The sequence below is a fragment of the Salvelinus fontinalis genome, chromosome 24 (assembly GCF_029448725.1).
Source record: "Salvelinus fontinalis isolate EN_2023a chromosome 24, ASM2944872v1, whole genome shotgun sequence".
Lineage (NCBI taxonomy): Eukaryota > Metazoa > Chordata > Actinopteri > Salmoniformes > Salmonidae > Salvelinus > Salvelinus fontinalis.
In genome coordinates this window covers 41279268-41293684 of record NC_074688.1, presented here as the reverse complement: position 1 = coordinate 41293684, position 14417 = coordinate 41279268, and the positions used below count along the sequence as shown (strand labels likewise).

The following is a 14417-nucleotide window of genomic DNA, read 5'->3' as shown; positions in this document are numbered from 1 at the left end:
GATAGAGCTATAGGTCCGGGAAGGTGTGAGAAATACGAGTGGAATTAAAGTATGAGTGCAATAGCTAGCGGTGGTGCGAAAGGGCTGGGTATTGATGCATTAACAAGTTGTAGGTGTGACGAGGGCTTGGTTACTCACTGGACAATCAAGCAGTTCCGTGGCTTATTACTGCATGCTGTTGTCTCCAGTTCTGTAGGTTACTGACGGCCTTTGCGTTGTCATCAAATCCAATTGGGCTGGAGGAATCCTAGTCCATTGTGGATTGATACTACAGTTTATTAAATAGCATCGGCTACAGTAACGAGTGATAGCAACAGTAAAAAATAATATAAAATGACATCCTGTGTTTGAGATGTTGACAGTCAACATTGTTGTAATTGGCTTCAACGAGTATAGGCCTTTGAACATCACACTTCTCCTCAAATAAAAAACCCAGGGCTTCCACTAATTGTATTGTGTTTGTGAGGCACGTTCTCAATAAAGCAAGATATATCCTAGGCCTTCCGTTGATATGGACTTATAGGACTGAACATGTTGAATGTGTTTGGAAGAGGGTGTCTGATAACCGGACTAGAGGCGCTCTTTGGAAATGGAGAGGGATAAAGCCCAAATGGAGTGTACACGGCAGGTATGCCTGTGGGAACTGTGCACGGCAGGTATGCCTGTGGGAACTGTACACGGCAGGTATGCCTGTGGGAACTGTGCACGGCAGGTATGCCTGTGGGAACTGTACACGGCAGGTATGCCTGTGGGAACTGTACACGGCAGGTATGCCTGTGGGAACTGTGCACGGCAGGTATGCCTGTGGGAACTGTACACGGCAGGTATGCCTGTGGGAACTGTACACGGCAGGTATGCCTGTGGGAACTGTACACGGCAGGTATGCCTGTGGGAACTGTACACGGCAGGTATGCCTGTGGGAACTGTACACGGCAGGTATGCCTGTGGGAACTGTACACGGCAGGTATGCCTGTGGGAACTGTACACGGCAGGTATGCCTGTGGGAACTGTACACGCAGGTATGCCTGTGGGAACTGTACACGGCAGGTATGCCTGTGGGAACTGTACACGGCAGGTATGCCTGTGGGAACTGTACACGGCAGGTATGCCTGTGGGAACTGTACACGGCAGGTATGCCTGTGGGAACTGTACACGGCAGGTATGCCTGTGGGAACTGTACACGGCAGGTATGCCTGTGGGAACTGTACACGGCAGGTATGCCTATGGGAACTGTACATGCAGGTATGCCTGTGGGAACTGTACACGGCAGGTATGCCTGTGGGAACTGTACACGGCAGGTATGCCTGTGGGAACTGTACACGCAGGTATGCCTATGGGAACTGTACACGGCAGGTATGCCTATGGGAACTGTACACGGCAGGTATGCCTGTGGGAACTGTACACGGCAGGTATGCCTGTGGGAACTGTACACGGCAGGTATGCCTGTGGGAACTGTACACGGCAGGTATGCCTGTGGGAACTGTACACGGCAGGTATGCCTGTGGGAACTGTACACGGCAGGTATGCCTGTGGGAACTGTACACGCAGGTATGCCTATGGGAACTGTACACGGCAGGTATGCCTGTGGGAACTGTACACGGCAGGTATGCCTGTGGGAACTGTACACGGCAGGTATGCCTGTGGGAACTGTACACGGTAGGTATGCCTGTGGGAACTGTACACGGCCGGTATGCCTATGGGAACTGTGGGTGGAAGGTATGCCTGTGGGAACTGTGGGCGGCAGGTAGCCTAGTGGTTGGAGCATTGGCCCAGTAACCGAAAGGTTGCTGGATCGAATCTCCGAGCTGACAAGGTAAAAATATTTTCTTCTGCCCCTGAACAAGGCAGTTAACCCACTGTTGCCCGGTAGGCCGTCATTGTAAATAAGAATGTGTTCTTAACTGACTTGCCTGGTTAAAATAATAATTGTGAATCATGCAAAAGCCTCAGGAGTAGGACATTTAGAAACCTTTAATGGACAGGATCCGTGGCTACTGCATGGCCAGGATAAGAACGATACCACACACATTTCTGTTGAACCAGCTGTCGTTATAGTAGGGTAAGGGTGGTCTACTAAGGGTAAGGGTGGTCTACTAAGGGTAAGGGTAGTCTACTAAGGGTAAGGGTGGTCTACTAAGGGTAAGGGTAGTCTACTAAGGGTAAGGGTAGTCTACTAAGGGTAAGGGTAGTCTACTAAGGGTAAGGGTGGTCTACTAAGGGTAAGGGTGGTCTACTAAGGGTAAGGGTTGTCTACTAAGGGTAAGGGTGGTCTACTAAGGGTAAGGGTAGTCTACTAAGGTAAGGGTAGTCTACTAAGGGTAAGGGTGGTCTACTAAGGGTAAGGGTGGTCTACTAAGGGTAAGGGTGGTCTACTAAGGGTAAGGGTAGTCTACTAAGGGTAAGGGTGGCCTACTAAGGGTAAGGGTGGTCTACTAAGGGTAAGGGTGGCCTACTAAGGGTAAGGGTAGTCTACTAAGGGTAAGGGTGGTCTACTAAGGGTAAGGGTGGCCTACTAAGGGTAAGGGTAGTCTACTAAGGGTAAGGGTAGCCTACTAAGGGTAAGGGTGGTCTACTAAGGGTAAGGGTGGCCTACTAAGGGTAAGGGTAGCCTACTAAGTGCTTGTTTTTGAATCGGAAGAAATGGAAAACAAGCAATTGTTACAGGATAAAAACTTTAAACGTTTCTAAATATGATTGTCACTGGATTATCTCATCTCTCATTCCATGATGGACATATAACCTACATGGAGGTTTTTTAAATTGTATTTGTTTAATAAAAAATATTATACCCCTTTTTCACCCCAATTGGTAGTTACAGTCTTGTCTCATCGCTGCAACTCCCGTACAGACTTGGGATTGGCGAAGGTTGAGAGCCATACGTCCTCCGAAACACAACCCTGCCAAGCCGCACTGCTTCTTGATTCAATGCCAACTTAACCCTGAAGCCAGCCGCACCAATGTGTCGGAGCAAACACCGTACAGCTGGCGACCGTGTTAGCGTGTACTGTTCCCGGCCCGCCACAGGAGTCGCTAGTGCACGATGGGAACGAACATCCCTGCCGGCCAAACCCTCCCCTAACCTGGACGACACTGGGCCAATTGTGCACCGCCCCATGGGTCTCCCGGTCACGGCCGGCTGCGACAGAGCCTGGACTTGAACCCAGGATCTCTAGTGGCACAGCTAGCACTGCGATGCAGAGCCTTAGACCACTACACCACTCGGGAGGTCCATGGAGGACTTTTTACATACATCCACAATAACAACAGGAGCTGGTTAAAATAATAACGGAATGTCTGCTCACTGTTTTGCTGCTCACAAACTTGATCTTTTAATAAAGCTTTGGTGATTAAGATTTATTTCAAAGCGGGGCTCACGAGCCAAACCCTTTATCGGTAGTCTAGACTACTTGGCGAATGCATTGTGGGAAGAACAACAACAACTGCCTTCATTGAGAGGAGGGAAGGCTTTGCTCGGTTTTTAATGAAATTAAACAAAATAGGAAAAAACATAATTGTTTAGGTTAAGGGGCACAAAAAGCACATCTCTTGTTCCATGTGCATATCCATTGCCAAAGTCCATGCCATAACCAACCGCATTACTGCTAAGACCAGCTTTAGGTTGGTCTTAGCGGTACTGAAATTGCGCATACTGAAATTGGCACGTTGGTGCACGTTTTTAAGGACACACCTCAGCAATTGCCCTCATTTACTCAAGTGTTTCCTTTATTTTGGCAGTTACCTATATGTCTGAAAGATAGAATACTGGTCAAGTTGTTTTATTGAAGGATTTGGCTCTAAATGAAAAGTCTTACAACATTATGATTGATTACATGACCTGGTCAACTCACACATTATCAATCAAATGTATTTATACATTTATCAGCCGATGTCACAAAGTGCTTATACAGCAACCCAGCCTAAACCCCCACACAACAAGCAATGCAGATGTAGAAGCACGGCAGCTAGGAAAAACTCCCCAGAAAGGCAGGAACCTAGGAAGAAACCTCGAGAGGAACCAGGCTCTGAGGGTTGGCCAGTCCTCTTCTGGCTGTTCCAGGTGGAGATTATAACAGTACATGCCAAGATGTTCAAATGTTCATAGATGACCAGCAGGGTCAAATAATAATAATCACAGTGGCAACAGGCCAGCACCTCAGGAGTAAATGTCAGTTGGCTTTTCATCATTCAGAGTTAGAGACAGCAGGTGCGGTAGAGAGAGGGAGTCGAAAGCAGCAGCTACAGACAAGGTAGCAGGTCCGGTGAACAGGTCACGCTTCCATAGCCACAGGCAGAACAGTTGAAACTGGAGCAGCAGCGGGTGGACTGGGGACAGCAAGGAGTCATCAGGCCAGGTAGTCCTGAGGCATGGTCCTAGGGCTCAGCTGCTCCGAGAGAAGAGAGAACAGAGAGAAAGAGAGAGAGAGTTAGAGGGAGCATACTTAAATTCATGCAGGACACCGGGTAAGAAGAAGAAATACTCCACATATAACAGACTGACCCTAGCCCCGACACATAAACTACTGCAGCATAATTACTGGAGGCTGAGACAGGAGGGGTCGGTAGAAACTGTGGCCCCGTCCGACTATACCCCCGGACAGGGCCAACCCGAGGGGGACGCCAACCCAGACAGGAAGAGTCACGTCAGTGACTCAACCCACTCAAGTGACGCACCCCTCCTAGGGACGGCATGAAAGAGCACCAGTAAGCCAGTGACTCAGCCCCTGTAATAGGGTTAGAGGCAGAGAATCCCAGTGGAGAGAGGGGAACCGGCCAGGCAGAGACAGCAAGGGCGGTTCGTTGCTCCAGTGCCTTTCCATTCACCTTCACACTCCTGAGCCAGACTACACTCAATCATAGGACCTACGGAAGAGATGAGTCTTCAATAAAGACTTAAAGGTCGAGACCGAGTCTGCGTCTCTCACGTGGGTAGGCAGACCATTCCATAAAAATGGAGCTCTATAGAAGAAAGCCCTGCCTCCAGCTGTTTACTTAGAAATTCTAGGGACAGTTAGGAGGCCTGCGTCTTGTGACCGTAGCGTACGTGTAGGTATGTACGGCAGGACCAAATCGGAAAGATAGATAGGAGTAAGCCCATGTAATGCTTTGTAGGTTAGCAGTAAAACCTTGTAATCAGCCCTTGCCTTAACAGGAAGCCAGTGTAGAGAGGCTAGCACTGGAGTAATATGAAGAATGTTTTGGTTCTAGTCAAGATTCTAGCAGCCGTGTTTAGCACTAACTGAAGTTTATTTTGTGCTTTATCCGGGTAGCTGGAGAGTAGTCTAATCTAAAAGGGGCAAAAGCATGGATTAATTTTTCTGCATCATTTTTGGACAGAAAGTTTATGATTTTTGTAATGTTATGTAGATGGAAAAATCAGTGATCAGGTTGATTGATTACATGACCTGGTCAACTCACACATTATCTGATCATTGATCATGATGATAAAAGAGTTCATTGTTATGTAACACTGGAAGGTGAAACTGGAACCCAAACTTAGAGCCCAAAAAATAATTGCATACAGTGTTATTTTTTATTAATGATATTAAGGAATGCGCAGGGCTGCAGTAAATGGATTGAACTATTTAATTGTGACTTACAGAGCAGTCTAACCAGAACCAGATAAGGCGTGGGGGTTCAAACTGTCTCCCGCTCCTTCTGGGGGTACAGACTCAGGGTCAGCAGTGCAGCCCCCCCTACACCCCTCTCCACTTTTCCCCAATCCAATCTACCCTGGTCCACTCCCTCTAACCCTAAAGTAAGCCAGAGTGAGGCCCATGTAACCCCCAGATAACAGTCCCTCTCTAACCCAGTAGAGCCCTGGTGTAACAGTCCCTCTCTAACCCCAGTAGAGCCCTGGGGTAACAGTCCCTCTCTAACCCCAGTAGAGCCCTGGGGTAACAGTCCCCCTCTCTAACCCAGTAGAGCCCTGGGGTAACAGTCCCTCTCTAACCCCAGTAGAGCCCTGGTGTAACAGTCCCCCTCTCTAACCCCAGTAGAGCCCTGGGGTAACAGTCCCTCTCTAACCCCAGTAGAGCCCTGGGGTAACAGTCCCTCTCTAACCCCAGTAGAGCCCTGGGGTAACAGTCCCTCTCTAACCCCAGTAGAGCCCTGGGGTAACAGTCCCTCTCTAACCCCAGTAGAGCCCTGGGGTAACAGTCCTTCTCTAACCCCAGTAGAGCCCTGGGGTAACAGACCCTCTCTAACCCCAGTAGAGCCCTGGGGTAACAGTCCCTCTCTAACCCAGTAGAGCCCTGGGGTAACAGTCCCTCTCTAACCCCAGTAGAGCCCTGGGGTAACAGTCCCTCTCTAACCCCAGTATAGCCCTGGGGTAACAGTCCCTCTCTAACCCCAGTAGAGCCCTGGGGTAACAGTCCCTCTCTAACCCCAGTAGAGCCCTGGGGTAACAGTCCCTCTCTAACCCCAGTAGAGCCCTGGGGTAACAGTCCCTCTCTAACCCCAGTAGAGCCCTGGGGTAACAGTCCCTCTCTAACCCCAGTAGAGCCCTGGGGTAACAGTCCCTCTCTAACCCCAGTAGAGCCCTGGGGTAACAGTCCCTCTCTAACCCCAGTATAGCCCTGGGGTAACAGTCCCTCTCTAACCCCAGTAGAGCCCTGGGGTAACAGTCCCTCTCTAACCCCAGTAGAGCCCTGGGGTTATCATCATGGACTAGCTTTGTAGCTGTCTCAATTGGACATGGGTTTTGGGGTTTTAATTCTTCTCACACAACATCATTGTGACTGTGTGAATAAGACACCAGTGGAAGCAGAATGTCTTTCATGTGTTAGAACTGCCTCTCTCAGAGTACCACCCTTCTGCACATGTGCACACTGACCACAGCCAGCTTCCTAGAGAACACTGGGATTCAACTGAATCTCTATTGGTCTTGTTGATCTTAGTACACCACTTTAAACATTACATAAAGAAACAGAGAGCCAGCTGGGTAACACACACACACACACACACACACACACACACACACGGTACACACTAACACATAGTTGTACAACTGAACGCCTCTGAATCAGAGAGGTGCCGGGGGCTGCCTTACACACTCACAGTGAAATGGGTGATAGAGCCAGGGGAAGTTGAGGTCATGATAGAGAGTGACAGGAGGGGATGTTGTGGTAGTCCCTCCTTTGGTCTCAGTGACACGGTTCAATTCTGTAACACCAGAGCCAAGGAGGAGACAGACAGGAGTTATTCACACACACACACACACACACACACACACACACACACACACACACACACACACACACACACACACACACAAAAATCCACCCATTTTCAAAGCCACTAAAAGACAACAGTCTCCAGCCCTGAGAGGCTTAGGATAGGACATCACAGAACGACTCAGCTAGATGATGTCATGGTGTCGGTGGCTGTTTGGTGACACGTGAGTCTGTGACCCTCTGTCATTTTATCCATGTGACAACACGGGTCACAGTACACAGGACATACACACATGGCGTCACTCTACGCTGTAACATTGAGGAGGTGTCCACTGCACTAGTAAGGTGCCCACTGCACTAGTAAGGTGTCCACTGCACTAGTAAGGTGTCCACTCACTAGTAAGGTGCCCACTCACTAGTAAGGTGCCCACTGCACTAGTAAGGTGCCCACTGCACTAGTAAGGTGTCCACTGCACTAGTAAGGTGTCCACTGCACTAGTAAGGTGTCCACTGCACTAGTAAGGTGCCCACTGCACTAGTAAGGTGTCCACTGCACTAGTAAGGTGTCCACTGCACTAGTAAGGTGTCCACTGCACTAGTAAGGTGTCCACTGCACTAGTAAGGTGCCCACTGCACTAGTAAGGTGCCCACTGCACTAGTAAGGTGCCCACTGCACTAGTAAGGTGTCCACTGCACTAGTAAGGTGCCCACTGCACTAGTAAGGTGCCCACTGCACTAGTAAGGTGCCCACTGCACTAGTAAGGTGTCCACTGCAATAGTAAGGTGTCCACTGCACTAGTAAGGTGCCCACTGCACTAGTAAGGTGTCCACTGCACTAGTAAGGTGTCCACTGCACTAGTAAGGTGTCCACTGCACTAGTAAGGTGTCCACTGCACTAGTAAGGTGCCCACTGCACTAGTAAGGTGCCCACTGCACTAGTAAGGTGCCCACTGCACTAGTAAGGTGTCCACTGCACTAGTAAGGTGTCCACTGCACTAGTAAGGTGTCCACTGCACTAGTAAGGTGTCCACCCACTCTGCCCCAGAGGGTCAAAACACACTTTGTTAATGAAATGTCAATTCCTTATGTTATAAAATACGTTTTACCAAGACAAATAGGATTATTCATGTTGAGAATCGTTCAGTGGGGTCGTTCTCTAACATATCGAAAACATCATATCCAAAAAGTCATATTTCATAACCGAATACATCCAATTATAAACACCAAGCTCTGTTGACATAGCAACTTTTTGGTTGTTAACGATTTTACATGTTGCAGTCGTAGTCTTCAAAGTTGTTTTCGCAGGTCTCAAAAAGCTAAATTAGCATGGCACGAACTGAATGAAATGTAAGAGTCTTTGAAAATTAAAAGCTTGGTATACGCTCATTGCTCCGTTGACTTTTCACAGCAAGACGCTTGTTTTTCTAAGAAATCTTTGAAAAATAACAGGAATTTCTAATTAATATGAAAAATGTATAACTAAAATGGGAAAATACTACATGTCATATTGCAACACACCCTGAGACACCCTACAGTACAGACACCCTGAGACACCCTACAGTACAGACACCCTGAGACACCCTACAGTACAGACACCCTGAGACACCCTACAGTACAGACACACACACACACAACAAACAGACAGCACACTCAGCAACATACACATATACAGTGTTTCTAGACTGTAGAAGGTTAATAAGGTGTTTGGGGCTAGTTTCTCCTGGAGCTTTGGCAGTTCTGGTAGGAATGTAATGTGAGGTAACAGTGGTACAGACCTATAGTCTACAGGACTAAACTATCCTCAGAGAGAGGGGAGGGGAGGGGAGGGAGGGAGGGAGGGAGGGGAGAAGAGAGGATGGGAGGGGAGGGGAGAGGAGGGGAGAGGAAGAGATGAGTGGACAAAGTTGGAAAGTTGTGGAGTGAAATTAAGAAAAGAAAAAAAAACGCTAAACTGAATTGTCTGACTCTCTACGCGCGCGTGTGTGTGTGTGTGTGTTTCAGACTCAAGCCGTGGCTGTGTTGCAAAGCTGTCGTTCTCGTGCCCTCTAAAGGGGCATTACTGTCTCTATACCAAGTCCTGTTTCACCCTCACCAGCCTCCAGCCGCACCTCTGGATCAACATCATGCTGCTTCACCTACAGGTAGATGCTCTATAACACAACACACACGCATACACATACACACACACACACACACACACGAACACACACACACACTCACACACACACACACACACACACACACACACACACACACGCATACACACACACACAAACACACGCATACACACACACATATACACACACACACACACTCACGCATACACACACACACACACACACACACACACACACACACACTCACGCATACTCACGCATACACACACACACACACACTCACGCATACTCACGCATACACACACATACACACACACACACACACACACACTCACGCATACTCACGCATACACACACACACACACATACACACATACACACACATATACATACACACACATACACACACACATAAACACATACACACACACATAAACACATACAGACACACACACACACACACATACAGTTGAAGTCGGAAGTTTACATACACCTTAGCCAAATACATTTGAACTTTTTAAATGTATTTTTTAACAATTCCTGACATTTAATCCTAGTAAAAATTCCCTGTCTTAGGTCAGCTAGGATCACCACTTTATTTTAAGAATGTGAAATGTCAGAATAATAGTAGAGAGAATGATTTATTTCACCTTTTATTTCTTTCATCACATTCCCAGTGGGTCAGAAGTTTACATACACTCAATTAGTATTTGGGATGGTGTTCTTCGGCTTGCAAGCCTCCCCCTTTTTCCTCCAAACATAACGATGTTCATTATGGCCAAACAGTTCTATTTTTGTTTCATCAGACATTTCTCCAAAATGTACGATCTTTGTCCCCATGTGCAGTTGCAAACCGTAGTCTGGCTTTTTTCTGGCGGTTTTGGAGCAGTGGCTTCTTCCTTGCTGAACAGCCTTTCAGGTTATGTCGATATAAGACTCGTTTTACTGTGGATATAGATACTTTTGTACCTGTTTCCTCCAGCATCTTCACAAGGTCCTTTGCTGTTGTTCTGGGATTGATTTGCACTTTTCGCACCAAAGTACGTTCATCTCTAGGACACAGACCGCGTCTCCTTCCTGAGCGGTATGACGGCTGTGTGGTCCCATGGTGTTTATACTTGCATACTATTGTTTGTACAGATGAACGTGGTACCTTCAGGCATTTTGAAATTACTCCCAAGGATGAACCAGACTTGTGGAGGTCTAAAAAACAAAATCTGAGGTCTTGGCTGATTTCTTTTGATTTTCCCATGATGTCAAGCAAAGAGGCACTGAGTTTGAAGGTAGGCCTTGAAATACATCCACAGGTACACCTCCAATTGACTCAAATTATGTAAATTAGCCTATCAGAAGTTTCTAAAGCCATGACATCATTTTCGGGAATTTTCCAAGCTGTTTAAAGGCACTGTCAACTTAGTGTATGTAAACTTTTGACCCACTGGAATTGTGATACAGTGAAATATAAGTGAAATAATCTGTCTGTAAACAATTGTTGGAAAAATTACTTGTGTTATGCACAAAGTAGATGTCCCAACCGACTTGCCAAAACTACAGTTTGTTAACAAGAAATGTGTGGAGTGGTTGAGAAACGAGTTGTAATGACTCCAACCTAAGTGTATGTAAACTTCCGACTTCAACTGTACACACACACACACACACACACACACACACACACACACACACACACACACACACACACACACACACACACACACGCACACTAACATCACAATAGAGGTGATTTCTTTATCAACTGGATTAAAGCCCTGTCTCCCTGTCCTCCAGAGTAAGCACAGCGCTCCCCTCTCCTCTCTGGATGACTGTGTTCAGAGGTTGGGGACACTGTGGGAGAGGACCCAGCTAAAAGGAGCTCACGGCTTCTCCATGGCCATGACACAACAGCCCACTCCACACAGAAAGGTACGTGTGTGTGTCTGTGTGTGTGTGTGTGCGTGTGCGTGTGTGTGTGTATACATATGCTGATCCCTCCTATATTCTTTCAACAGAAGAAATGATCTCATAGACTACGAAGCCTCAGAACTAGATTGCTTCAGGGGGTCAAAGTTCAACAAAGCTCAGAACACTTGACCCTCCCTCCACAGCTCTCTAAATGGACACTTCTGGAAGCACATTTTTCTTTAATTTAAAAGGGGGAGAGGACATTATTAAAGGGGGAAGGGCCTTGTTAAAAGGGGGAAGGGCCTTGTTAAAAGGGGGCGAAGCACTATTTCTTCCATATGGTGTTTTGACGGTACAGACACAGGCCAGCTATGGCTGCCATATGGAGCGTGTTTATGTTGGACACGTGTTATGCATAAACACACATACACAAACACAAACACACTGTGTTATATGAAGTTAACCCCTACGTACAGACTAGTAAAGATATGCCTGTGAAACTTGCTGATACCCCTGTCTGGTTGGTTCTGTTATTTACGTATTCGTAAGGAACCCAGCGGTTCTGGTCCACATTTGGAACAGATTTGACCACTCGGAACTCGACCGCGGTGTGACACCATGGTCCGGTTCATTAAAGGGGTGCACTCGTCGGTCGTATACGTTTGAGTGGTCACTTTATGTGAATGTGTCATGAACATCTGTGAGTGCTTGCGTGTACTTCTCTCAACCCGTCAGGGGAGGGAGAGGAGAGGAGAGGAGAGGAGAGGAGAGGAGAGGAGAAGTAAGAACATGATGGAAAGAAAGGAGAAAGAGAAATGGAGAAAGAGTGAAGAGAACCTTTTAGAACTCATCCATCCCATGTGCAATGTTTCCCCTCTCCCTCTGCTCTGTCCAGCATGGTTCTCCAATTAGAGCCATTCACCCAGGTCCTCTGATCCTCTGGCCCTCTGATCCCCTGGTCCTCTGGTCCCCTGATCCCCTGATCCCCTGGTCCTCTGGTCCCCTGGCCCTCTGGTCCTCTGGTCCCCTGATCCCCTGGTCCTCTGGCCCCCTTGTCCTCTGGCCCCCTGGTCCTCTGATCCTCTGGCCCTCTGATCCCCTAGCCCTCTGGTCCTCTGATCCCCTGGTCCTCTGGTCCCCTGATCCCCTGGTCCCCTGATCCCCTGGTCCTCTGGCCCCCTTGTCCTCTGGCCCCCTGGTCCTCTGGTCCCCGGTCCTCTGGTCCTCTGGCCCCCTGGTCCTCTGGCCCTCTGATCCCCTGGTCCTCTGGCCCCCTGGTCCTCTGGTCCCCTGGTCCTCTGGCCCCCTGGTCCTCTGGTCCTCTGACCCCCTTGTCCTCTGGTCCTCTGATCCCCTGGCCCTCTGGTCCCCTGATCCCCTGGTCCTCTGATCCCCTGGCCCTCTGGTCCTCTGATCCCCTGGCCCTCTGATCCCCTGGTCCTCTGGTCCCCTGATCCCCTGATCCCCTGGCCCTCTGGTCCCCTGGCCCTCTGATCCCCTGGCCCCCTGATCCCCTGGTCCTCTGGTCCTCTGATCCCCTGTCCTCTGGCCCCCTTGTCCTCTAGCCCTCTGGTCCTCTGGTCCCCTGCAGTAAGAAACACATGGGTCTGACTGAGGCTTTATTACTCTGCTAATCAACTTCCTGCTGATAGGAAAAAGTCTAAGAGAGGCAAGCTCTTTATGTGAACACAGTACACAGGGGAAGGGAAGACTAAGGCTTACATCTAGGAGAGGAGGGACAGGTGACAGATGGTGAGAGGAGCCAGGGTTAGAGAAGGTACAGAAGCCAGAAAGGGAGTGGGGAGAGGAGACGGGGGAAGAGGGGACAGGATACAGAAGGGGAGAGGGGACAGGAGACAGAGGGGGAGAGAGGATAGAGGGTGAGAGGGGACAGTAGACAGAGGGGGAGAGAGTACAGGAGACAGAGGGGGAGAGGGGTAGACGGGGGCAGGAGACAGAGGGGGAGAGGGGATGGGAGACAGAGGGGGAGAGGAGACAGAGGGGGAGAGGGTACAGAAGACGGGAGGGGGGGGGGGCTGGGGACAGGGGGGAAGAGGGGGACAGCGGGCAGGAGAAAGAAGGGAGAGGGGACAGGAGACAGAGGGGGAGAGGGGGCTGGAGACACAGGGGAGAGGGGACAGGAGACAGAGGGGAGAGGAGACAGGGGAGAGGGGACAGGAGACAGAGGGGAGAGGAGACAGGGGAGATGGGACAGGAGACGGAGGGGAAAAGGGACAAGAGACAGAGGGGGAGAGGGAGCTGGAGACAGAAGGGAGAGGAGACAGAGGGGGAAAGGGGGCTGGAGACAGAGGGGGAGAGGAGACAGAGGGGGAGAGGAGACAGAGGGGAGAGGGGAAAGGAGACAGAGAGGGGACAGTAGACAGAGGGGGTGAGGCAGTGGTAAGGTAAGGATGAGATTGGGTAGAGAGACTCAGGGAGGGAGGAGGTAGAGAGACTCAGGGAGGGAGGAGGTAGAGAGAGACTGAGGAAGGGAGGAGGTAGAGAGACTGAGGGAGGTAGGAGGCAGAGAGACTGAGGGAAGGATGTAGAGAGAGACTTAAAGAGGGAGGAGGTAGAGAGAGACTGAGAGAGGTAGGAGGTAGAGAGACTGAGAGGGGATGAGGTAGAGAGAGACTGAGAGAGGTAGGAGGTAGAGAGACTGAGAGGGGATGAGGTAGAGAGAGACTGAGGGAGGGAGGAGGTAGAGAGAGACTTGAGGGAGGAGGTAGAGAGACTGAGGGAGGGAGGAGGTATAGGGTAAGAGATTACGAGAGGGTAAGGGTTGACATATGAGACCTGTTGTCTCCGTCAGAGCCGGTTTCAAATGTCATCACCCCTGCCTCTCACCTGTAATGTGTTTAAAATAGAGACCAACCAGTGTATTACTGCAGTCGTGGCCAAAAGTTTTGAGAATGACACAAATATTAATTTCCACAAAGTTTGCTGCTTCAGTGTCTTTAGATATTTTTGTCAGACATTACTATGGAATAATGAAGTATAATTACAAACATTTCATAAGTGTCAAAGGCTTTTATTGACAAGTTGATGAAAAGAGTCAATATTTGCAGTGTTGACCCTTTTTTTTCAAGACCTCTGCAATCCGCCCTGGCATACTGTCAATTAACTTCTGGGCCACATCCTGACTGATGGCAGCCCATTCTTGCATAATCAATGCTTGGATTTTGTCAGAATTTGTGGGTTTTTGTTTGTCCACCCACCTCTTGAGGAT

At 49.0% G+C, this 14417-nt stretch overlaps 1 protein-coding gene across 2 annotated transcripts in view; it reads left to right on the top strand.

Annotated features, from left to right (window-relative positions):
* LOC129822446 (ventricular zone-expressed PH domain-containing protein-like) overlaps nucleotides 1-14417 on the top strand; it is a 182505-nt gene that overhangs the window by 83956 nt on the left and 84132 nt on the right. For both annotated transcript variants that reach the window (XR_008754488.1, XM_055880730.1), the window contains exons 10-11: nucleotides 9174-9313; nucleotides 11075-11209. Coding sequence is in view for 1 of the 2 variants with exons in the window: in XM_055880730.1 (XP_055736705.1) it covers nucleotides 9174-9313; nucleotides 11075-11209 (275 nt within the window). In the remaining variant the exon portion in view is untranslated. The remainder of the gene's footprint in view (nucleotides 1-9173; nucleotides 9314-11074; nucleotides 11210-14417) is intronic.